The 26,766-nt window shown below is 39.8% G+C and overlaps 1 protein-coding gene across 2 annotated transcripts; it reads left to right on the top strand.

Moving 5' to 3' along the window:
- The first annotated feature begins 990 nt into the window (after positions 1-990).
- On the top strand, positions 991-17,940 carry melk (maternal embryonic leucine zipper kinase). 2 transcript variants are annotated; one of them, XM_057843832.1, is made up of 18 exons: positions 991-1,171; positions 1,333-1,453; positions 1,518-1,603; positions 4,417-4,533; positions 4,618-4,761; positions 4,862-4,930; positions 5,023-5,115; positions 5,192-5,290; positions 6,525-6,593; positions 6,682-6,780; positions 6,934-7,020; positions 10,874-11,005; positions 11,083-11,235; positions 11,305-11,578; positions 16,819-16,915; positions 16,992-17,148; positions 17,220-17,323; positions 17,406-17,940. In XM_057843832.1, exons 2-18 carry the CDS (start codon positions 1,375-1,377, stop codon positions 17,581-17,583), a joined length of 2,037 nt encoding a protein of 678 aa, XP_057699815.1. In that variant the 5' UTR covers positions 991-1,171; positions 1,333-1,374; the 3' UTR covers positions 17,584-17,940. The 2 variants fall into 2 exon arrangements, with proteins under 2 accessions (XP_057699815.1, XP_057699814.1); XM_057843831.1 differs by having other exon boundaries at positions 16,816-16,915.
- The last annotated feature ends 8,826 nt before the right edge of the window (positions 17,941-26,766 follow it).

Here is a 26,766-nt window from a genome sequence, read left to right as displayed (position 1 = left end):
CCTTATGCTCCGATGCGCCTTATAGTGCGGAAAATATGGTAAATGTTTTTTTTTTTTTTCCCTACAGTGCATCCTATAAAGCAGGGGTCCCCAACCTATTCCACTAAGGCACACTGTGGGTGCAGGATTTCATTCTTACCAAACAAGATGACAACACTTTTTCCCCAATCTGGTGTTTTACAAGTGCAATCAGTTGATTGCAGTCAGGTGTGGCTTGTTTTAGCAGAAGCCTCATTGGTTCAACTGTCTCTGCTGGATCGGCTGGAACAAAAACCAGGACCCACAGTGTGCCTTGAGGACTGGGTTGAAAACCCCTGCTATAAAGAATGACGCACCACATGATTACTCTGTTTTGCGATGCCGCCTCAAGTTCATTACACAATTCGAAGAATGTTTTTGTCATGTTTGTCCTCCTACAGAAACCATATTAAAAATAAATATATTTCCCTTCCAACATATTTTTCCATTTCCAAACATTTTTGAAAAAGCTCCAGCAAGCCACTAGGGCAGCGCTAAAGAGCCGCATGTGGCTCTAGAGCCGTGGGTTGCTCGCCCCTGGTTTAATGTCTGTTGAAATGAGACCTAGTCGGTTTCATATACTGTTTTCACTTGGACCATATCAAGTTAAATGTCACCATCTCAAGTTTAAGAGAAATTTCAACTTCTCCATGATGTAAATATCATGAGAAATATTTATCCATTCCTCAATTTTAGGTGGTTGGTTTTTCTAAGCCGTTTCCTAGAATTCGATTTCTCATTGGCCGCTAATAGAGTCTTCAACAGTTTTTCTTTTTTAGTCACTGTCAGCAATATAACCCCGTACTGGCTTTCCAATTCTCCGTCAATGGCCGTAAACATTACTCGACAGCAGCATTCCGAGTTGCAAGAAACTCACTGTCGGTGGCTGTGAATGGCGACAGTTGCAATGTTGGTCAACGGCCACTTGGAGGCGCTCGGCTGCCAAAGCGGAAGCGGGAAGTAGATGTTTAACAGGAAGTAGATGTCTAACGTGCGAAATTCAAATCGGTTTGGCAAAATACTCCGGAGCTGGCACGGTCACTTTTCTTTGCTTCAATATTTAGTTGACGAGTTTACTCATCTTATTTGACGAATTTCCATAAATTGTGGTGACCTAGGGTAACGTCACCTCGGACGTGGTCTTTTCCCGAACGTAAGTTATATTGATTTTGCTAGCCGATTGGTGTTACTGTGAACAATAGGCGAGCGATAAATGAGTGTCACTGACTGTGAAACTTTAGAGACGTATTATTGTTCATGATGTCTGACTATTCATTTCTTCTTTGTAAATGGATGTCTTCTTGGCCGTTCCAGCTGGTGTTCTCTGCGGCAGCTGGGTGGGGCAAAGTAGGCAGAATGCCCGTAGAGAGGACGGAGCCCCGCCGGGCTGACGAGCTTCACAAATACTACGAGGTTCATGAGACTATTGGCACAGGTAATTTGTTGAATCATCAAGCCATGTGGACTACTGGAGTTTTTAATTTGCGTTGTTTTCGAAGGGGGCTTCGCTAAAGTGAAGCTAGGTCGGCACATCCTGACGGGAGAGAAGGTGGCCATTAAGATCATGCAGAAGAAGGACCTCGGGGTGAGTCTTTTTGGTACAAACGTTTAAAAAAGGGCGATTATTGCGAGTTAGTTACTCTTTATGGTATTTTCTAACGGATCTAAAACATATCCTAAAAAGTGAGTCTTGGGGGGCAGGTGCAACATCATTAATTGTTATTAAATAAATATTTATTTGATATTGTTTAATGTTTCAATTCAATTGTGTTCATGAGGTCCTATGTCATCTTTTTGATCAGTTTGCGTTGTAGAAATAAACTTGACAAAAAATTCAAGATAATCTATGATTTTCTAAAAATATTTTTATACTAAGTGAGGCAATTTGACCATGACAAATATAAAGGAGGAAAGGCACCCCATGCATCAAGAAATAATGACAATGATTTTGAAAAAAATACTAGCATTACCCCCCCCCCCCCCCCCCCCCCCACGCACACACAATCAGGGCCAGCCCAGCCTGTATGCAGACTATGCAGCTGCTTAGGGCCCCTGAACACTAGGGGCCCCCCAATCTGGCAGTTGTTTAATTTATATTCTATTTTGTTTACTACAGTTTGCTTTATTTGACTTTTGTGAGTTTTGATACTTGATTACAAAGTTTAAAAAAAATAAAAGTTCTTCCTTAACTTTTCTTTCCTCTTTTAGAAAAAGGTTTGGCGCTATCTACTGTAAGTACTGACAATCATATAGGGTGAGAAGTTTGAAGTATGCAGTGCAACCAAATCTGATTAATATACAAAATATGGGCATTTGGGTTAGATTGCATGTATGGGTTTCACAGTACACTGTGACGAAATGGTGGGCCAAAAATATGGGCCCCTTTGCATTATTTTGCTTAGGGCCCCCAAATGGCCTGGGCAGGCCCTGCACACAATCACGACCACACTTTGAAAATGACTGAGACTGACCTACGGAATAGAAAATGGGCACGTTACTAATTGAATATAATTGTTCTGTTATGAGCCCCAATCAATTAAAAATTCCTCATTTGCCTCAGATTTCTAGCAAACATAATTATAGCCTGTGTGAGCTGAAACGTTTGCTTCATATTTTTGCTGGCTCATGATTAGGCATGTGCCGGTATGATAACCCTAAGCCAAAATATCATGGTTTCACTGTATCACTGTATTGCAATTACAGCTCTAGAAAGTGTTACTTTAAGATATTGTATTTATTTATTTATTTTTAAATCCATTGAACAGGTTTTTTATTTTTCAAAACATAATTAGCAAATTGGAGCATAAGTATAAAGTTAAAATAAAAAAAAACCAAATAAATGCAGTCCTTTAGGTGAGCCTAAACTCACAGCCACGGCTGAAAATTATTACCATCAGAATAAAAATAATAGAATTATTTTCCAATAAAAGCACGTGTGTATGACTCTCATCATGTTAACATTATACACACGCACGCTTTCTCAACACAGACAATTGCCAGACAGAAAAAAAAACATGTTTTACCACCGCTAGACACACTAAACACCCTGGAGTTCACTCTCGTACTGTAGCTGGTGGGAAACATTCATGACAGTGTTTATTAACTTTTAATTTTTTTTAAATGCGAAATCATATTGGAGGTGTTGCCTCCTCGGCAGCCACCCTCCGCAAATACGTTCTAAATGTCGTTGGCCCTTCTCCTCTAAGCCACGGCCGTCTGTAACTTTTCTGCAGAGGTGCACGATAATTATCGGTCCGATAAATATCGGTCCAATAATAGGAATTATGACATCATCCCAATAAATCCAATAACATTATATATTATCAGGCCTATTAATATTAATTTTGGCGCGGTGTCGGTGGATTGGGATGTGTGTGTTTGTTTTCACTCCTGTTTTGCCAGTATGCAAAGATTTGTTACTGTTCTAGAAGCCTTATTTTTCCATCACTGAGTGATGAACCTTACTATGGCATTTAGCAAATGTTTGCATTTTACAGTGTTATGTTTACAAGTTATTGAGAGGTATTTATGTTATTGATAGGCTTGCTGTCCTATAATTGCCAGGTTAAGAAAGTTGCTTCGTGGACCAAGACGACAAAAATCTCCTCTCCTGTTGCACCAAATGTTTTATCTGCTGACAAAACACAATACCTGTTGGGTTTATGTTTGTTTTAGTTTTGTGCTTATTGTTCAGGGGAACACATCATCAATGATGTTGACTGATTGATTGTGATTGAGTCAAATGATACTTTTTAGAACAAAATTAATATGGGCACTTTATTTGAAGTCAAAACTGTTCTTGTCTTTGTTTTGTTTATTATAATAATGTTCATGTCATCATGAAAAATCTGGTTGGGTCCAAGGCAAATCTATGCTTAATCCACCACTAGTATTTTTGACCTACAGGTTTTCAATTTCATTATTGGTTATGGTATTGGTATCCGCCTTAAGGAGCAGGAAGTTATCGATATCGGTATCGTTTTTTTTTTTTTTTAAAAATGGATATCGTGCACCCCTGCTTTTCTGTAGCCAAAGTGTTCCCATACCACCGATTTTGTTTTCCTTGATGGGGGAAAACATTTCAGGAGTTTCACCTCCTCCAGCCATCGTGTAAATCAGCTGACTCACTGACACTGAGCAACAACCGGTGAGGAGAGTTGGGCCTCGCAGCTGCAAGCGAGGGATTTCTCCATGCATTTTTTGGGACATAAAAATAGCAAATACCTAAGGGACAGTATGATGGAAAATTTTTGCAGTTTTGAAACCTTCAGGTTTTCATACCAAGGTAATCGGCACATGTCTACACATGATCCCATCAAATTGAATCTAGCTGAAGCTTCCATGTGCAAATCCTGTGTCGTTTCTTTGAACTGAAACCAACCGACATAATCTTCTCAGGATGATCTTCCTCGTGTGAAGGTGGAAATTGAGGCGATGAAGAACCTTAGTCATCAACATATCTGCCGTCTTTACCAAGTCATTGAGTCCTCAACACAAATCTTCATGATACTTGAAGTGAGCATACAGACAGGTTGATATGCAACGGCTGTGCATTTTTCCTCTGCTAACTCCTGTTGTTTGGCAAATGTATTTTTGCAGTACTGTCCAGGGGGGGAATTGTTTGACTACATTATAGCAAAGGACCGGCTGTCAGAAGAGGAGACCAGAGTGTTTTTCAGACAAATTGTTTCAGCCATGGCCTACGTCCACAGCCAGGGTTACGCACACAGGGACCTAAAACCGGTAGAACCAGCATGCATGCACAGAAAACGTTTAAAGTAATCCATGTTCTTACTTATGGGCCTGATGAAATACAAGTTTTGCTGTCTTTCTAAACATTAAGGAGAACTTGTTGATCGATGGAGACCACAACTTGAAGCTAATAGATTTCGGCTTATGTGCCAAACCTAAGGTACGTTAACGTGTTTACAACTCTCAGTGATCGTGTCTGTTCAGTGTATGTGAAATTTCATTTCATTTTTAATTTGTAATTGTCTGTCACAGGGAGGTCTTGGTTATGAGTTGATGACGTGTTGTGGAAGTCCAGCATATGCTGCTCCTGAGCTCATTCAAGGGAAAGCTTACATTGGCTCAGAGGTGAGTTTCTTGTGCCATGAAGTCTGATGTAATGAGCTGAAGCAACAATGTTGTTGGTTTTTTCTTTTTTTCCTAGGCCGACGTTTGGAGTATGGGCGTCCTGCTGTTCGCTCTGCTATGTGGCTATCTACCTTTTGATGATGACAACTGTATGGTTCTCTACAGGAAAATTAGCGTAAGCACAAATTGTGTGAGACTTCTAACCTACTCATGTTACACTATTAGTATTGTAAACCGTTTAAAGCCAAGACATCCAACTAAGACAAGAAAAACATGTTCTTGCTGAAATGCCATTCAAATGTTTTCTTATCTAATGAGCCTCAAGTATTAAGCATAACCAAAAAAAAAAAACACAGATGATCTAAGGCAGGGGTCCCAACCTTTTTTGCAAGACGGACCGGTGTGATTTGGGTCTTTTTTTCCACGGACGGTGTTTTGACAAATTTTGCAACCCATCAAAAACTGCAACTACGCGGTTCAGCGCATGCGCGGAACTTAAAAAATGGCCGCGAATGCAGCGATTCGAAAGTAAACACGACAAACTTTCTTTAAAGAAATGAATATTAACTTACGTTTGATCGTGGATGGACAAAAGTTCTCCTCTGACCCATCCTGCCATGTTAGCTGCACACAGCTCTCTCACCGTTAACGCCTTCGCTGTGTCGTTAAGCATTAATTAAGAAGCCCGCTTCACAAAGATGCGATGTTGGAAATTGTAGCAAGGTTTTCAGTGTTCTCGTAGCGTTGTCAGGATATTCCGGAATGACTTTAATCGTGTCAAATGTACGTTTAAGGTCGCCGTCATTTACGATCTCTACAAGCTGATCCTCCTGTTGCACAGACATGCTCGAATCACTCGGTTTATTCACAAACGGGTCACGAATCCACTTCTTTGCAGTTCGTGGGTCTTCGAGGTTGTAGGCTCATCTTCTGGCTCGTCAGGTGCCCTTTTTCACCCTAAAAAAATCTCTCCAAAGATGTCTGTTTTGCAGTCATTTTCGCTAGTGCGGGGGAACAAATGTGCTGCGCCTGGGGCTTAGTCATATGTTATTATGGAGGACAAGCGCACATAGATATGTTATATATACAAAACAAGATGTAACTTGCAGTTCAATCAATGGATTTCTATGACGACATTCTAATCTATACTGTAGTATTATATCTAGAGTAGACAGAGATATTGATGTGTTAAGCAGGGGCACAGGCCAAAGTTAATTCGGCCAGAATGCGGTCGTTAATAAAATATTTTTTCTCTGCGGCCTGGTAGTAAATGCGCCACGGACCGGTACCGGTCTGCGGCCCGGCGGATGGGGACCCCTGATCTAAGGTTCTGTTTCAAAATGTTGTATTTTTTTGGGGGAATGCTAATGTGTGTATGAATATGACAAAATTGACAAATGTACTTTCAGAGAGGAACATATGACAACCCTCCTTGGCTATCCCCAGGAAGTGTCCTCTTGCTCAACCAAATGATGCAAGTATGTACAGTGTGTTTTATCATGAGAACATTAAAAAAAGACCAAAAAATGTACATATTTAGTTGTATTCACCGTGTTTGTCCTGTAGGTGGACCCCAAGTTGCGTCTGGCAGTACGACAGCTGCTTGAGCACCCTTGGGTTATGAAAGACTACAACACTCCTGTGGAGTGGTACAGCAAGCAGCCGGTACGCTCACAAATAAACATACACATATATTCACATATGCATTCTTAAACAAACGGCAACTTCCAACCACAAAGTAGCCAGTAGGACTTTTTTACTAACATTTAAAATGGTTTTTGTTCACACAGCTGTTCTATTAAACTCTTTATTTTGTAGCTGGGTCACATAGACGAGGACTGCATTACTGAGCTGGCAGTCAACTTAAAGCGGTCCAGAGAGAGCACCACAGCACTTGTTAAAGAGGTAGGTGACAAGATTGAAACCTGGATGATAAGCACGTAGAGAACGAATTGATATATGTAGAAAAGAGGAAATTTCAAAACAAAAACTAAGTGAAAAGTCCTGTTTCACTTTACGTATGTACTGAATAGCAACACTTATCCCCAACCACCATAGTTCATAATTTTCCAATTGCCGTATCGTACAACTGGGGGGGTCCATTTTGTCCATCCAGGTTTTTAATACATCTTCCACTTTAATGCATCTTTCTAAAACATCAAAAGTTGAACTCCATCATGCACAGAATCATGTATGGTTAAATTTGCCATTATTACAAGGCAGGTTAACTATTTGCAATCTTATGATCAAAGTTGTTCTTTTTGCTGTTATTTTTAGATTATAATGGTGCCTCTACCTATGGATTTAATTTGTTTCAAGGACACATCTGTAACTCAAGAGATACATCAAATTATCTCTAGCCTTTGAAATGAATGGAAAATTAATCTCTTCAAATGACCTATATAAAAAAAAAAAATGTTGGCAACATATTTTGAAATGAGAAAAGAGCACTAAATTGTATTTTACTTTGTAAAAACAGAGTAATACCTCAATTACTGTACAAAGAATGGTGCATCATTGTAATTCAATGGCCAACAGAGCCATTATGCATACAAGTAATATTTAGATTTGATAATGAAACTTACATATACCGTATTTTCCAGACTATAAGTCGCGTTTTTTTTTTTTTTTTTTTTCCCCCATAGTTTGGCTGGGGGTGCGACTCATACTCTGGAGTGACTTATGTGTGAAATTAACACATTATTATATCAGTTCACATGTTATTTTGGTGTTTTGGAGTGACACTGATGGTTTGGTAAACTTGTGATCATGTTCTTTATGCTATCGTTACCAAAATAACTCTCAATAGCTATGTTACGTTAACATACCGGCCACGTTCGCATTGTGTTGTTCATTCATCATGTAACATTATCATACTGTACATTTATTCAGCATGTTGTTCTGTATTGTATTTTTATTTTAGATTGCCTCTCAAGATGACATATCTGTTCTATATGTTGGATTTTATCAAGTAAATTTCCCCCAAAAAATGCGACTTACACTCCGGTGCGACTTGTTTTCTTTTTCCCTCTTCATTGCGCATTTTTGGGCTCGTGCAACTTGTTCTCAGTCGCGACTTATAGTCTGAAAAATACGGTAAGCTAAATGTTTTTATTTTGTTTGTTTTTTGTGTGTGTGTGTGTGTGTGTGTGGACAAATAATGTACGCCTGTGCATTTATATCTGCATTTATGACTACTAATTCTATAAAGTTGCGCTTAAGTTTTATTTAATATTTTTTATTAACCTTGGATGCAATTTTCCAGGTTTGCGCAACAATTTGTATTGAAAGTAACCAGAATTTTTAAAACTACTTTAGTTGGTCCTTTTGTGGCTCTTCTGCAGATGCTCGGTTTCTCGTTAATAGGAAGTGACCGTATTTAATATGAATATGTACAAGGGATGTCCCAATCACAAATTTTTGCACCCGAGTTTTGAGAATCTGCTGATTCAGTGCGCCAATCCAAAACGAATTTTTTTGCACTATACATATACACACACACACACACACACACACACATATAAATATATGTTGCCCTAAACATATTTGTATCCTTTTCACGATGCGAAATACACACATTTAAAGTCGCTCCCCGTTTGATGGTAAAGTATTTCCACACAGCAGACATTACCACTCTAGCAGTTAAGTTCCCGCGCTAGCTTCCTGTACATTCTCCTATTGGGGCTGGTTACTGTTCTTCCGCTTCCGCTTTTTCTGGGAGTGTTACGGAGTATAAAATGTAGATATTTTTGTTTGTTTTGGCAAAATGATTTCTGGATTATTTTGTTACTTTTTAGCCCTTAAAAAATAAAATAATTAAGAACACGATCTGTTTCACCTGATTCTGATTCTCTTAAAATTTCCGATCACATGATTGGATCGGGGACATCCCTATGAATACCCTTTGCTCTGATTGCCCACCCGTGGAGTGGGTGTGTCGGTGGGATGGTCGTGGTGTTGGCAGTTTGTGTTTAGTGACTTTATCACATTGCCAGGAGGCGGAATACAATCGTTCTCCAATGACACTAAGCTTTGCTATTTCAAAATTTTACAAAAAATAATTCACCCACTTTACACTCCTGGTTCAGCATGGTTCGGTGAGTGCTTTCAGTCAGGAGGCAAGATTTCGCTAGGATTTCCTTTTTTTTTTTAATGCTTAGATATTCCTTTAATCTTTTTACTTTAAAAAAAATTCCCTCACTTGACGCCAACATACACACATGGTGGCTCAAGGATGGAGGTCGTCGTCTTGCAGATGTCTGAAAGTGACTTACAGGAGATATCAGGGGAAAAAAATTGATCGAGGACCAGGCAAAGAGGTCGACTATTACTGGCGAACAAGCCAGGAAAAGTGCCCCTCGGCCAGCTAGACAGCGAACAGCGTCGTGGAGATGGAGGTGCTGGGGAAAAGTGACAGACTTTGGGATTTGCAAATGTACATACAGTATATAGATTCAAAAATGATTTATTTCATATACTGTATGCTTAATGCGGCATATTTTAGAACTAAAAAGTGGCAACGTACAGGCGGCTTAGTATTGAGCGCTCAAGATTTTAATGGGCGTGAAGAAAGAACGAAAAGGGAAGGTACTTGCACAATAGGGCACAATTTAAAAACCTAAAATTTGCAGAACGATCTAACTTGCAAACACGATTGTGTTCAAATACAACGACTACGCAGATAACAAACTTCAATCAGAGGACACTTCTACTTCTTAACCATGAAACAGTTTAAAACAGTGGTTCTTAACCTTGCTAAAGGTACCGAAACTCACTGGTTTCACAGGTGCATTCACCGAACCTTTCGGAATTTCATAATAAAGTCAGCTTTCTAGGTTTTGAATTTTTATAAAAATAACATCTAAGTGAAATTCTGTTCAAATTTCTTACATATTTCAAACTTATGACAAATAATTTTGCCTTTTGCCGTTTTTACGTTGGTAAATGAATTAAACTCATTTCATTTCACACCGTTCCTTTGTTCATGTCTACATTCTCATTTTGTCACATCCTTGCATCACATACTATTTTCATGGCGTAAAATGACGCATTTTTTTCCTACACTGTTCACGCTGTCTGTAGGTCTGTTATACTTCCTCATACCAAGTGCCAGTCAACCTTCCACTGAGCAAACCAATTTCTCCTCCCATTAAATATCATTTGAAAGAAATGGAATACAGCCTCTGAAATGAGGGCAAAGCAGTCCAAAACCTGGTCTAAAATGCCACTTTGCTTAAATTTAGTCAGCGTACAAAATAGGGCTCTGCTTTACTTAACCTTCACCGAAACCCTGGGGTTCGATTGAACCACAGTTAAGAACCACTGGTTTAGAATATAGTAAAATTACTTTAGTGCCTCTGTAAAGTTTTATAATTACCACCATTTCCATGCTTGCTTCAATAGTCTGATTATTTTGTTTTGTGTTGTGATTTGCAAGCAAGCCAGTGGACTTGGGAATTCTGTTAACTATGCAACACACAATTGTAGTATTTATTTTTAAATTTTAACACGGAGTTGCAAACAAAAGCCTGACGTAAGCACTTGTCTTGTAAAGTCACTACCACAATGAAAAGATGAAAAAATGTCCTAACTCGTCTAATCTTGATGTCATATCAATCATACGCCCTTCCTATGAAATATTGTGCCAAAATATGAACCCACACAGAATGCATTATGTACTGTTAAAGTTATACTAACGGTTCTGTGACACAAAGTTGAACTAGAATACAATGATTTAAATGAGTGGTTATGTGTGCAGTGGCGTTACGACCACATCACAGCCACGTACTTGCTTCTGCTGTCGATGAAGCAGAGAGGCAAGCCTGTGCGCCTCAACACGGAGCCCCGCGTCACTGAAGATGACTTCTCTCCTCTACATGGTCGTTTACAGGTCAAACTGCAACTCCCAGCATGCCTTTCCCACTCAATGTAGAGGCCTGGGACCTAAATTTCCCCCTCTATTTCCAGAATAAGGAAGCTCTTCACTATGCTGATGACGATGATGCTGTCATCCTGGGTTCTTTAGACCTTTGCTCAGACTTCATTGATGATTGTCCGTGGGTCTCACGGCATACCACTCAAGGAGTTCGTGGGGAGACAGAACGAATTATAGATGACAAGGTTGGCTTAAGTGGATATGCATATGCCTTATCAAAGAAATTCTTCATACAAGTAATGTATTTTCTGCAGAAACTGGCATCTCCATTAGAGAAAAAAAGATGCAATCGGAGCACGCCCGAGAGAAGAAAAGTGACAGCCCAGCATCACCAGGATAGGAGGCACAAAGAGCGCCAACAAGCTAGTGAGAACAAAGAAAATGTTGCCCAGCAAGATAAAGATGTGGAAATATTTGCACTGCCGCCGCCTCGCACGCCTGCCTCCAGCAAAAAAAGCACGCACCTTAAGAATGTTTTGACCACGCCCAGTCAAAATGTGTCCATTGGCGGCAAAAGCACACCCAAAGGTAGGTGTGTCATTCTTGTATTAGGCTATTCCTCACTGAGCAAAAAGTACAATTTGTGTAATTCAAAGGTTTTAAAGTAGATCTATTGAAGTCCAAGTATACTGGTTATACATTTAGGTTTAAAAACCCAAAGTCCAAATGTTGGTAACATTTTGTGGTGTATTCTTCAAGCTTTTGTGCAAATTGTTTAGGGAAGGCCCTTTTTATGCCTCCGTGCACAGAGAGAGATCCATAAAAGCATGCTTGGGTGAGTTTGGTGATGAACTTGAGAGCACTGAACCCAAGCCTCATCAAATAAAACTTTGGGATGAACTAGAGTAGACATTAGCCAGCAGGCCCTTCTCAGATCTAACATCAGTGGGTTTTTGGATGAATAGTTCGAGTATTCCCACAGACTCCAAAATATTGAAGAAAGTCGTCCCGAGTTGAACATTTTAAAGCTGTAAAGTGGTGGTGGAATGCCCAGGCGTTCAATTACTTTTGTTCATCAGTGTTTGTATTTCCATTGATATATTTGTCTTCTTGCCTCCCTAATCATAGCAGCACCACAAACCACATGGCACACATTTGCAAATAGATTGTCTTGTGGTAATAGTCGTTTTATTTATTTTTTGGGGTTGAGTGTGACTTGTTTTCCCTCCCTCAAAGCTATTTCTGTGATTTCCCCATTATTAATCATCCTCTGAAAGTGGACATTCGCACTTATCAGTGTCAACTGGATGCTCGGTTTATTGTGAGACTAATTCTATTGGCTCAAATGACGAACGCTAATTGAATTGGCGGATCATTACGGCCTTAATTATATGCTAAGCGGAATCTGATGCGAGGATATTGTGTCTGCCTGTAGCACCCCTTTTTTATTTAACCACCTCACGCCCAAGTTGTGGCTGATCTCATCAAAACTCTTGGCTACCTGTCTTGAGCACACCCAGTAACAATCTCTATTCCCCTTTTGCCTCCCCACAACTGAGTCCAAGGTTGAGTTGTCCTTGTCACCAGACAAAAGAGTTTGTATGCTTTGCAATGAAGCGACATGACAGCAGAGTGAGCCTCATTTATTATAGGTGGAATTCCAAGCAGCAAATCTCTTTGGTATCGTACTCTGTAATACAAACTAGGGCTGAACGATATTGGAAAAAACTGACATTGCGACTTTTGGGGGATTTGCGATATATGTTGTGATATTAGAACTAGAAGAATTTTCACCAGATGACTTGAATAGCTCCGTTTGGGAAGATTTTGGTTGACTCACCATGACCACTTTGTATTCATACAATACCAATTCATCCAGACTAAGGAGGTTTGAACAGATCTGTGAATGATGAAGATTGCTGTACATAACTGGGATCCAGGAGGACATGTCTCTACACACTTGCTGCTTTTATGAAGCAAAACAAACCCAAAAAATCGCATGTCTTGCGATGGGGCTATTGCGCATGCGCACATTGCGATGTTTAAACAATATATTGTGCAGGCCTAATACAAACAGTAAATAATGTTATTCATAGCGGTGGGTGATACGACAAATGTTGACGATCTCATGAAGCCGAAAGATCATTAACTCATCTATCATATTATAGACACTGCAGTTAAGTAGTAATTGTCTGAAATTGTTGCACTTTAAGAGACAACCGGTTACTTAAAGGGCACCTCAGACTTAAAGGCTCTAATAAGCCACAATTGTTCTGTTTTATTAAAATATATTAGAAAAATATAAAATGCTTGCCTGGCACGGCCAGACTGTTCTCCCTGTGTTTTTCAAACACTGAGAGAATAGTCTGGGACCCAGCCCATTATCGGCCTCTCGAGCAAGTACAAAATCAATCGACAAATCAGATTCGTTTATTTGCGTGACTTCACTCTTCCGCGTCAGAAGTCGTCTCCACAACAACACAGATGGCGAACAGGAGAGCCGAGAATATGTTCCAATCCATGGTAAAATCAGTTTTAAATGACCAAAAACACATCAACACAAGTCATTGACAACAGTCTGTCTCGCGCTAGCCATGTTGAATAAAGTCCGCTCTCCTCGTATGTTTACTTCCGCGCGCAAGTCCCTTGTCCCGCCCGTCGCTGATTGGTCCACTCCACTGTCTGTTTGCTGTGGCTTGCTCCGCCCTGGAAATTTTATCCGCTTAATGGTGGCCAGACTCAATAGCTGGAACAGCGGTGAGTCTGGAGTACCAGGCTAGTAAAATGCTGCCATTGATTTAAAAATCTATAATATTTAATACATGTTTTGACCTACGGAGGGCTCCATGTTTTAAGCGCGCAATGGACGCTCAGGGTGATAGCGTCAAAGATCGCTAATTGCGACAGATGATCTTGCCCTAAGCACAAATTCACCTTCGCTGGACGAGGAGAGTTCTCACTCTCAATGTTTTTTTTTTTTTGTTTTTTTGGAATGCATTTGCCAGCATATTGAATTTGGTGAGTAATGGTTTCAATTGTTTTCATATTTTGCATATATCAAAGTTACTGCCGTTTGTTGCAGCTTGCGTGGAACACTGCCAGAGCTAGCCAAATCTCCGGTGAAAAAATAGCTCCCGTTAAGTTAGCGTCAAGCTTGTGTATTTAACGGTAATATACAGTAAAAGCAGTGTTGTAAGTAACGTGTTACTGAGTAATGCGTAACTGTAATCTGACTACTTTCTTTCAGTAAAGAGCAATTAACGCGTTCATTTTCTAAATCAGTAATCTGATTAAAGTTACTTTACTTGATGCCTGTGCGTTACTATTTTGTTATTGGCTCATAATGTATGTAGAATGAAGAATACTGTAGTCATGGGAGCGACATCACATGTCACATTTTCTAATCGGAGATGGGAAAAAAACGGGTCACGTGTATTACCATGTTTGCGGCCAAAACAACATAGCCTTGCTACCTCGCCAGGATGCAATAAAAGACGCAGGAGCTATACTACAAACGGCTGCATTTGCTCACTGGAAACACAGCCATTACTTCACATTTTTGTCCAGTAAAGATGACAAAAATATCTCTGTGCGTTGCGAACTTTGCGCTGGCTCAAAAAGACTGTCGACCGCTAAAAGCATCCAATTCAAGCACCATTCGGAATTACAGTACAACAGGTAACGAGACAGCCAGTACTTTTTCATACTGCTCCTGCTCAATTCTCGGTTCATGCTCAGTTGTTGTTGGTTTCGAAAGCTTAGGTTTAAAGAAATTATATATATCCATCTTGCCTCCTCAGCTGTAGTTTTGGCTAAGCAACGCAAACGACCGTCTCTAAGGTGCTATAGTCACTTGATCTGTTCGAAAAATTATTTGTACCCGTTATGAAATACTTTGAAGGATTCTTGTTCATTTCGTTCATTTTTGTTGTTTGTTTTATTGCTTTAAAACCTTTATAGACAACATTTTAATGGCTATATTTAATGGTCTTTATTTTAAAGGGGAAGTTCAGAATTTTTTACATCAGGCTTAATCTTTGAGTTAGCCGGGGTTTAATTAGTCGTTGGAGTTAATTTCAACAAATTCTGTGCAGTTTGCCAGTTATTTGTTAGTTTCAGGGCTCTGGAGTGGCTAAGCTAGCGCGAGTCAATGGTGGTTGAAATCAACTCCTTCAACTAATTAAACCCCCGCTAACTCTAATATTAAGTCTCATGTGGAAAATTCAAATTGTGAAATTCGCCTCATGTAGATGTTTCGCCAATGTAGGACATTTCGGCAGAACGCCGGAACATAATTCCTCCACACCCTTATCACCTTTTTAACCCCTGACCCATTTTTATGCCTGGATATTACTACGTTTAAGTGTTCTCTTAAGGCATCTTTAGTATGTTCTGTCTTTATGTATCTCAACAAAACAAGCTGAAAGCTCACAGTAGTACTTTGGATGTCAAATTCAACTCTTGTAAGACGTTTCACCGGTGTAGCAAATTTTGGCAGAACACCAGCTTTGCCCTACTTCCTACTCTTGTCTCATCCCGTCTTTCCTGTACATTTTGCTCTTGCTGCTCGTTTTGTGAAATATCGACTGTGCTGTCATGTTCATTAATATTCTCCTCAGATTTCTTGAAATAAGAAAAATAGCTATCTGAAAATAATCTTAACACACTTATTTTAAGCAAAAAGTGAGTTTATTTAATCTAAAAAACTTTTTCATCAGAAATGCTCTTAATTGAAGAAGCGATATTGTTCAAAACATTATTTGAAAGCATTTTTCCACTTTATTTTGGTGAAAAATGATAAACCTTTAGATGTATGGGCTTAATAAGAACAAATGGTAATATTTACCTAAAGTAAATTGAATAATCTGACCCATTAATCTGTTAACTAGTCTTTAACACTCAAAACAAGATGGAGAAAATTATTTGAATATATTAAGAAAAATAATCAGATTAAAACGTTATAAATTTGCAGTGTGAAAGTTAGTACAAGTCAATACAGATTTATTTTTGCATTGATCATTAACCTATCAATTAATTAGGTTCATATTGGTGAGAAATGTAGCCCTGACCTCTGTTGACCTAATCTGTTTGGTTTTATTAATGTCCCGTCCCCGGCAAAAAGTGTACATGCAGGTTATGCTGTTATATCGTCCCTACAAATATTGAGACCAAACCTACGCCCATGTAATGGACCCATTTCAAGGAGTAGGGGGAAATTCTAATTGCCGTGTAAAGAGTTTTACTAGTTTCGGTGAGATGGTGATTAGTTTTTTTGTTGTTGTTCGTGAACTACATTTCCACACAAACGCACATTGAGGTACCAATTAGCTCAGCAAGGAGAAGTCATTTTTCGAGTGTCCCAGAGCTCGCAAAACTTGGATAAAAAAAGCGCATTTATCAAGGTTTTGTCAGCTGTGATTGCGTATATACATCTTCCAAAACAGCCTGATAGCACAGATATAAGTACGCCTGCCCCTCTGCTATTGAATGCATTGTTGACATTAGCGCGGCGGCGCTTTGCCCGCCTCTTGGCGTAATTTTCATTTAAACTTGCCGTTCCGTCCAAGACGGCCGTCCACCGCTCACTTTCGGCGAAAAGTGATATCCAAAACACTGTAATGCCCCAGATGGGGAGTCTGTATTGGTTTACCCACTTTATTGTGGCAAAAAATCGTGATATGATCTTTTTGTTATATCGCCCACCTCTATTTATTCATGAATCCATTAGTCCACTAATTCAGTGATTTTCAAAATAATTGTTTGTGGCAGCCCTAAAAGGAACTTGACATTACATTGAGTTTGGGTGTGTGTGTCTGTGCACGTAGCAGCCGGAGCAAGTGATTCCAAAGAGCCTGTTAAGAGGAAAGCGGCAGAGAGCAAGGAGTCCACAAACATCGACATCCTCGCTTTTAGTCCTGAACGAAGGCGAGTCTCCTACCAGAGCATAAAATAAACACCGGTACCTTGTTATTTAAGTTTTTGTCTGCGTCCTTCCACTCAGGTCTCGCTCCTTGGACTTTCCTGGTAGTGGAGACAGTGGAAGGAAACGACGAGCAGGGCGAGTGTTTGGCTCCCTAGAGAGGGGCCTAGACAAGGTGATCACCATGCTCACCCCCAGCAAGAGACGTGCGCAGCGAGATGGCCCACGCAAGATTAAGGTGCGGGCCTCCCAGATGAAAAAGTTGCTCAATATATGCGCTGTCTTATTGTGCGCTTCACCTCCTCCCAGGCCCAGTACAACGTGACCCTGACGGGGCAGACCAACCCGGATCAGGTGTTAAACCAGATCCTCTCGATACTGCCTGAGAAAAATGTTGATTTCAGACAGAAAGGGTTAGATATATCTCCGCCCGAGCCCCCTTCACACTTAATATCAACAAAACACTTGGAAATGATGTTTTCCCAATTTTTCCAGGTACACGGTGAAGTGCAAAACACTGGATGACTTTGGTAAGGTGACCATGGTCTTTGAGCTTGAAGTGTGTCAGCTACACCGGCCAGAAGTGGTCGGCGTACGTCGTCAGCGCCTGAAAGGAGACGCTTGGGTCTACAAACATTTGGTGGAGGACATCCTCTCTACATCCTGCATCTGAACTCTAAATACTGCTTCTTAATTCAAGCAAACCTCGAAACACATTACATTTATGTGCATCCTAAGTCGTTTTTCATCTGTTCTTGTCAGTTCGCGAGAGTATAAGGTTAAAACATTATTGACTACAGCTTTTTTTTTTTTTTTTTGGCATGTATGCATGTTTTTAAACCTGAAATAGCTAGATTTAGGAGCATAAAAATCCTTACTAATTTAATAATTGTTTTAGTGGCTTTACTTTTTGTTTTAATATAAATGTGTCCACTTGTTGGTGCTTATTTTTATGTACTGTATCAGTGTTTGTCTGACATGTTTGTGACAATGTAAAGGGAACAAAATAAATATTTTTTTTTGCATCTATGCGGAAAGTCATTTATCGGAATAAGTCTGTTCCAGATCCAGCACACGATAGGCGACAATATGCGTTGCCTCAAACATCGAAAATATTGTACTGTATTTTTGGAAAATGGCACTTAATGTCCTATGCCATCATGTACTAACCAGCTTTCTAGTCTATCTGAAATGTTATTTATTTTTTATGAGAAGGACACAGCACTTTGATATTCATAATATCTAAGGAATTTGGTTTCTCACATTCTTTCCACTGACTTGCTGATCTTGAAAGTTTTGTATTTCTCCTTCCATGTTGACTTTAGCGTGCATCCTCTTGAAGTAAAAAAACATTTTAATCATTTACTCCACTTACAATTTTCTCGATTGTTTACACACATGTAACTCATGCACCAACCCCCTGAGTAAGTTCTGTTAAACTAGAAAATTCCTGCTTCACACTCAATTTGCAGTTTTAAAACTTTTTTTTCTTTCCAAAACTTACACATGATTCTCTACATTTGGTCCAATTTTCATGAGGTAACTTGTTTTCAATGGAACAACACAGTCATTCAAGCTTCTAAACTGACTTGCCTTACTATAGCTCACAGATCAGAGGTATAAGAATATTGCAATATGCATATATTGATATTTATACTACTGAAACTTGGCAAAGCAAAGAGAAAATGTCCAACTACAGAAAAAGGGGAAAAAAACAGCCAAGATAGCTCAGTTAATCACATTGGATTATTATATAATTAAAAAGTAAAACAAATACTGCAATTTTACAAAAATTTTTACATTAATTTCAAAATGTCAGGTTTTGACTCCTGAGCTAATGGAGCGGCATTAAGTGACTAGCCCCATCTAGTGTTCAAACTGAGAAGTGCAACGGAATGTAGGCTGATTTAAGCTTCTTGTGCTGACCATATTCAGGGAAATTTTCATAATTTGCTGCAGGCTCATATAAACTGGATAGCGTGCAGCAGTTTGGACACCCCTGTTTTTAATACTGTGGAGGCAGAGGAGTAAGTGCAAGTTATGGATGGGGAACATTGATTGTGATGTGGATGAGGCGCTTTGGGCAGACTGTAACAGCACATGATGCAGCATAGTTTTGTTCAGTTTTGAGGTCTTTTTCTAGTAACTATATAATAAATTATTCTGTTGTTTTTATGAAGGCCACTGTATGTGCAACTTTGTGTTGGTTTGGATGTGCATTGTGTATGGGGCGCCGTTTGTAAAGCAGCACATGCTGAAAATTACGACAACATTTTCTCAAATTTAGCGCCACACAGTGTTAAAAACGTGTAAATTTTTAGAGTCACTTTTTTTTTTGCACATTTACAACATTATTCACCAACTTAAATATTCATTTTTAAATAAGAAGTTTTGTACCTGAATGTTTAAATCCAGAACTAAATATTTAATTTAAATCTTAAATTTATATCCTATATCCTAAATGTTAAATCAGGAAACGGTCGGAACTAAATGTTGACTGGAGACCGGAAGTAACAAAATAAAAGCTGGTGGAGCAGCTCAGACTGTCTGTTTACGTTGCTTGAAAATGAATAAAACCTCAACGGTGGCAGTCTACTCTTAGACATGTCATTTTGATAATAACAATATATAGGTAAAATACATATTTCGGAGAAACTATTTAAAGAGTATTTTGTGTGCTCCAGCTTTTATTTTGTTACTTCCGGTCTCAAGTTAGGTGAATTTGCATATAAAGCTAAATATTTAGTTCCAACCGTTTCCAGGTTTAGCATTTAGGACATATGATACAAATTTAGGATTTAAATTAAATATTTAGTTCTGAATTTAAACATTCAGGTACAAAACTTGGTATTTAAAAATGAATATTTACGTTGTTAAATAATGTCAATGTGCAAAAAAAAAAAAACTCTAAAAATTTACACCACTTTTTAAACACTGTGTGGCGCTAAATGTGAGAAAATGTCGTAATTTTCAGTACGTGCTGCTTTACAAACGGCGCCCCATAATTATGGACATTGATTTTGTGGGGAAAATAAAATATATTTGTTACCATGCAGGCTATTTGTGTGCTCTGAGTATAACAATATTTTACAACATTTTATTGTCTGTTGCAAAAAAAAAAAAAAAAAAAGTAAAGTAAAAGTCATTATAGTGAATGGAGAATATGTGTTTTCCATTATTCATATAGTGTTTTACACTGAGCACATCAGTGAAAATTTCTTTTTCGGAAGAAATAATATTGTTTTAAATGGAGGATTTCATTTTACAGGAGAAGTCTGGGGTTTTGAAACTTGTTTGTGTGTTTTTGTGTGTAGGGTTCTGAGAAAATGAGCCATGCTTACAAAATCCAAAAGTGGTCTGTGACTTCTCGTAAAAGTGACTCTTCCTCCATTCCTACAGGGGGCGCACTGCTTCCAAACCCGCCGTTTTACAATTGGTGCGTTTGTAATTTGCACCCTCATTAAAGTATGAATGTCAGGGATGTGTCAAGCCACAGTGAGTGAAACTTTGCGGTCTGGTAGGAATCAGTCTGTGTGCAAACAGTCCCAAATGTTCCTATCTTGAGCTGAAAGTCAAGAAGTTTGTACGTGTGGTGTGGGTGTTGGGGAAAGATGAGGCTCATGATGGCAGTTGCTCTAGTTGTGCTCTTCTCATGTAAGCTGACATGAGTTTCTTGCTTTAATGTGGTATCACATTTAGTGCAGTTGTTTTAACACTTGTTTTTCCCTTTTGTGTGATGTCAGGGCTGTACAGGGCCTGGATATCCAACAGCACTGCCACCAAACATGTAAATCCTTGTGAGGTATGTAGAAAAAAGTTTGGCCTCCATTTCAAGTGACACAGATTGACTCATTTGGCAACAAATCTTTCATAGTTGTTTCCGTGTCGTATCTTTTCACAACACTATGATCTGTTGTGATAACTTTACAAGCTAAACTCATTGGCTACGATAAACGGCCAATTCATTTGGATGAAAAGGGCTGTCAGTGATATACGATAAATAAAGGCCTATCCCCAGCTGCTGCCATTTTCTTGTCCTTGCAGACCTGTAATTCATACACCTCTCATGCCAGATACGCTTTATAAAACCCTAAAAATGTGAGCTGTCAACTTATTGCCTGCTATTGACAACAATGGAAGTCTAATTCATTTAGGACGGGAGCACTAGCTGTGAATGCTCATGTTTCAGTGCCAGTGATGGCTCTACTAAAGGGGTCCCCAACCGCTGGGCCGCGGACCGGTACCGGTCCGTGGCGCATTTGCTACTGGGCCGCACAGAAATAATAATTTATTAACGACTGCATTCTTGCCGAATTAACTTTGGCCTGTGCCCCTTAACACACCAATATTACTGTCCGCTCTAGATATAATACTACCACTCGATAGAATGTCGTTATAGAAATCCATTGGACTGCTAGCAGTACATCTTGTTTTTTATATCGATGTGCACCTATCCTCGATAGTAACGTATGATGTAGGCCGTAGGGCGGGCGCATCAAATTTGTTCCCGGAAATAATTATCCCCCACATTAGCAAAGATGACTGAAAAACAGACGTCTTTGGACAGATTTTGACGTGGAAAAGGGCAACTGACGAGCCAGAAGATGAGCCTACAACCTCGAAGAAAACAAAATTTCTTTTAACAGACAGTACCAAGAATCCTATCTAAAATACGGGTTTGTCGCAACAGGCCCCAAGTCCGCTCTGCATAATATGTGGCCCACTAACTGCGAAGGAGTGGATTCGTGACCCGTTTGTGTGCAACAGGAGGAGCAGCTTGTAGAGATCGCAAATGACGGTGACCTTAAACGAATAATCGAGACAACTCTACCGAGCTTCTGGATAAAAGTCATTCCGGAATATCCTGACATCGCTACGTGAGCACTGAAAACCTTTATCCTTGTGAAGCGGGCTTCTCTGCAATGACTAAGCCTGTCGCAATATGCAATAATTCCATTTATCGCACAGTAAATGAAAATGAAGGCGGTAATTTTTCCGCTGCCATTTATCCCCTCGGGTGCACGTGCGTGCACGCGTGCGGCAGACGTGCTGTTAAAAGTTCGGCTTCCTTGTTACCAATTACGCAAAATGCATCTTCGTTCCGTGTCCGGCAAAAAATGGCACCGGAGCCAATCCGTTCCCATTATATCCTATTGTTCAACGTATACCGGCCGAGTCAGTGCTCCGGATTGACTGCGGACCATCTCCGGCGAGCCACAGCCCGCTGGATGGTTTAGGCTATTTTCTATTTTTTACGGAGACGCATCCGTCACAACCAGGCCTGGCGTCAACAGCCCCGTTGCTTATTCAGAGCGAACATGTACGAAAAACGCTTCATCATGGAGGTGGAAAGTCACAAAGTGATTTATGATGCAGCAGATCAACATTATAAGGACAACATTAAAAAGGAAGCTCTATGGTGTCCTATTATGTGTGTTTTTTTGGCAATTATATCAAACAGACGACGTGCTGACAACTTTGTTTTTTATTAACACACAGCGCTAACAACACTTCCTCAACCTGTGGCTCTCGGCAGGCTCTTTCTCTCTTACTGCCGCGTCACATGAACAAAACAACATCACCGTTCCATGTGCTTCAGGGTGCCTCGGAAAACATCCAATCAGAATATTACACATGGAACGCCATAGCAGAAGCTATGAGGGGAAAGGTTTTCATTTGCTTAAGTGCTTAAGTTATTACATTTGATTTTTTTTTCTTGAAAAAGACATTTATTTTGTGTTTCTTTGTGCGGTATTAATATTGTTGTCTTCTACTTAAAGGGTATGACAACACCTGGGGAAATGCTAATATTCCATCATTTATCCATAAACGCATGCCTTTTGGATTCATATCATGCCACCTCGTGTAATTACACACATCACAACACCAAGAAAATGATAGAAATTTGGATCGATTGTCAAGCTAAAAGGACCCGCCCTCGAGATCCCGGAAATCTAGCATATTGTGTGCGTGATGTCACGACAAGGAAACAACCGGCTCAGTGCTTAGTACTGAATGGCGGCGATGATGGCGGACAATTTTGTTTCTAGTTGGAGTGACGAATCCGACGTAACGAACATTCTTCTAATGGTGACGAGGAGAGTTATGAACCTTTCTTTGGGGTTTTGGGTTACGAATTTGAGCCCTAACGAAAGCCATTGCAGCCAAATGAAAGGATCATTGAGGGGAGCAATCACACTGATGAAACACTGGCAACATATCTTGCGGGAAACACCGAATGGTTTGTTTTGCATTTCTTTTTGTGAAGCTGATACACCGTGACCGCAAAATAATGTAATGTATAGAATAATTATCATTTATTGTGCTATCATAGGTTTTCGCTCTGCCAACAGACACAAATATGAATGGGATTCGAGGATTTGTTCTATATATTTTACGAGCGATAATTAATACATGTGTCCAGTCCTATATCCAAGGCGTGATATGTTTTTATTATAAAAGAGTACTCACTCTGGCCATTTCGAGCTTGGCTGATCTGCTCCTTTGGTTAGCCTGGGGTGGTCTCATCAGAGCCAGTCGTCCTCTTTCTTGATATCTCGGGACATTTAGGTGGCTGCGCGTGTTTGGTGGCTGCTTTCATCAGCAATTTCTTAGCAAAACCTGATTTCATTTGTCCATAGTTCGAATAGCTTTCAGGTGTAAAATGCGCACCACACAAAACCGTGCCGGAGGCCGGGTCTGCAAAATTAGCCCTTTTAGCACGGATGAACTTTACTCATTGTCTGCGTAGTCCAGTTCTTTTTCACGCGTTCGGGAACTCATGGGTACTACATTGCGACAAATGGCTATTTGTAGACCACATAGCATGACAAGGTTGAACCATTTTAGCCATTTTTTGATAAAACACGAACACAACTCTCTCGTCGATACACAACAATTGCACCTGTCTCGACCTTTCGTTTCCTTGTTATGACGTCTCCGCCCCATTCGGCTGTTTCCGGAATACTTTCGGAAATGTTCGTAATTTTCGATCTATTTTCGATAATTGCTCATGAATGCGATTTATTTATTTTTGTTAACTTTATTAATATTTGTTATCTTGCCACATAACGGTTATATTTATATCTCACAGCCCCTTAGTGTTTTAATACCCTTTAAAAGAGGCATGTTCTATTGTTTTTAGTTGTGATTTCTTAAAAAGTATTTTTGAATTTGAGAGTAAACATTTATCGCATTTAAATGGGTGTACTAGATCTATTAATATATATTATGTATTCTCACTGTGTTACTGTAAATTGGTTTAAAAAAAAACTTTTTGGGGGGAGGGCGCAATAATATCGCATATCGCAATAATTTATGAGATAAATTATCGCACATTAAAATTTGTTATCGCGACAGGCCTAGCAATGACTGAGACCAAGACAAAGTTACAGAGAAGACTGGACATAAGGAACACATTACGTGTCTCAGTTGCCACGTTTACATGGAGCCAAATATTCCAATTACAATCGGAATATTTGTTCAAACCGAATAAATGTGTTCCATATAAACACCTCATTCGGAACGAACAGGCCCAAACCGAATGGAATTTCATTCCGATTCACAGGGGTGGAATATTCCTTTTCCCAAACCGATTAGAAGTAAAATTGTATCATGTAAACAGGGAAGCGGAATGGTGTCTGGTTGCGTTCTTTCTGCACATGCTCCGTACTGACGTGGTGACGTCACTTTGTGACGTAAGTAACGTCACTTGCAACATGGCTTCCAAGCACAGCGCACCTAATTGGAGTCCGGCGGAAAGACTGTGTTTAATTCAAACTTTAAAAGAATTGAATATAATTGCTTGCTGAGACAGGCGTAAAACGAGGAACGGTGAACTATTTAAAAAAGTTCACGAGAGGTTACACGAAGCCGGAATAGACCGGAGCGTTGACCAGATTAGAAACCGGTGGAAAACCGGCTACTACAAGGCAAAAGAGCAAAACAGCAGAAGCGGATACGACCCCACAAACACAACAAGTGGGTTAAAGTTAAAACAGCAGCATTCCGACGATCGATCTCCATGTTTTGCAACGTGACGCTTTGTTTTGATGAATCTGCGCATGTCAGACGGCAGTTGTCAAACGTCCTTTCGGAATAAAGGCAGTCACATGTAAACGCTGGATCGGAATAGATGAAGTGACATGTAAACAGCTGATCTGAAATTTCCATTCGGAATGATTTGAATCGGTATGAATAAAAGTCAGCATGTAAACGTGGCTACTTTCTCCCATCACACCTAGATGGGACCATCTCGCACATTGCCGGTCGACGAAAAAAAGACCCAAATCACACTGGTCCGTGGTGCGAAAAAGGTTGGGGACCCCTGCACTACTAGACATTGAATTCATTTAGGCTTGTCTGGCAGCAATCATTCACCAATCAGACTCTCCCAGTCAAAATGGTCTAGTGCCATGAATGGAAGCCAGTGAGTTAGGGTCCTCTCAAAAATATACGGGAAGTATAGCCCTCGGCTGTAAAAACCTTAGCACATTGTTGTCTATATTTCTTTTTACCTTGCCAGCTAATTTTCTGCTTTTGCTCAAGGCTTACTTTTGAGATAGTCCCACAGGTAGAAATCACATGTTGTGAGGTCAGTGCTGAGCTAATTCTAGCCACAACTCCCATTTACCCATATAATAATCTTGTATGCAAAATGGTGCATCGTTGCGATTTACTGATGATTTTTTTTGGTAGTAAAATTGTTTCCAAGCTTGAAATTCAAAGTGAAGAAACATGGCCCTTTCCATTTGAAATTGTATTTGACGATACAGTTGTGTTCAAAATTATTCAACCCTCACAGTAGATAAGTGTTTTTTGCCAGTTTGACATTAATTTTTCATCTTGTTTATAATCACATTAAATAATGACATGTCAAATAGACAAATACAACTGAAATAACAAGAATATTTTTGGGAATATTCCACTTTATGGCCTTTCTGTGATTACTTCACCGACAAAATTTTTATTCAACCCCTTAGGTATGTATAACTTTAGTACAACGTCCTTTTCGTCCTTTAGACGTGAAGGATAGCTTGACACTGAAAGCACCGTCTAACCATTTGCATTATTCTAGCAGACTTAATATAATCAATCAGGGAATAGTATCGTTTCTCGTATTTACTGTTTGACTGTTTGTATTACTCTAACACACCAAATATAAAATAAATAGCACTTATACCATAGTTTAAGGAAAACAAGCAGAATATAGGGCATAAAAGATACACAACGTCTTGTTATCATGGAAGCACAACGTGTGCGTCATGAGCAAGATTGATGCTGACAAGCCCATGTCTGCACCACCAACTCTCGCAATCAGTTCTCCCGGACAGTCCAGAATAAAGGGCGGGACGCCCTGTCCCAACTCAAGGAACACCGGAGAATATCCAATGGATAACACGACTGATAAGACTCCAAGAGCCCCTTTGACGCTGAGGTGGCAAAATCCACAACCCTCGTTGCCCTGACAACAGTAACTCCTGAATCCTCCCGTGGAATCCACAAACACAATAATCCCAAACACACCCTTCTTCCTGCTCAGGGCCCGCCCCGTGTGAGCCTTCAAAAGACTGAATATTTATTTATTTATTTTTCTCGGGAACCTTTTGTTGACGTGTGATATGGTGACCTTGGAATGAGTTTCCTCTCGCCTGAGTCTGTGTCTGTTTCGCCTTTCTGTTTGATCGCTGCCGACTCGAATAAATTGTCAACTTGTTCTCAGTGAGCCTTCTTTAAACCTTTCAAAATGGAGTCGGTACAAAGGGTTAAGACTAAGGTGACCGCGCAGAGTTTGCCCTTTTTGGCCGGTGTTCTGTCAAAATTTGCTCCCTTATAAAATTTAGCTCCCAAAGCTTTT

Source organism: Corythoichthys intestinalis, chromosome 8 (assembly GCF_030265065.1).
Source record: "Corythoichthys intestinalis isolate RoL2023-P3 chromosome 8, ASM3026506v1, whole genome shotgun sequence".
NCBI classification, from domain to species: domain Eukaryota; kingdom Metazoa; phylum Chordata; class Actinopteri; order Syngnathiformes; family Syngnathidae; genus Corythoichthys; species Corythoichthys intestinalis.
This window is presented reverse-complemented; position numbering and strand designations above follow the sequence as displayed.

What these genes read in the sequence shown, in the direction of transcription:
- melk (XM_057843831.1), top strand. Translation starts at nt 1,375, where the DNA reads ATGCCCGTAGAGAGGACGGAGCCCCGCCGGGCTGACGAGCTTCACAAA. An exon ending in GCTTATGTGCCAAACCTAAG is followed by an intron (nt 4,931 to 5,022) that starts GTACGTTAACGT and finishes TGTCTGTCACAG; the next exon opens with GGAGGTCTTGGTTATGAGTT. An exon ending in TTCTCTACAGGAAAATTAGC is followed by an intron (nt 5,291 to 6,524) that starts GTAAGCACAAAT and finishes ATGTACTTTCAG; the next exon opens with AGAGGAACATATGACAACCC.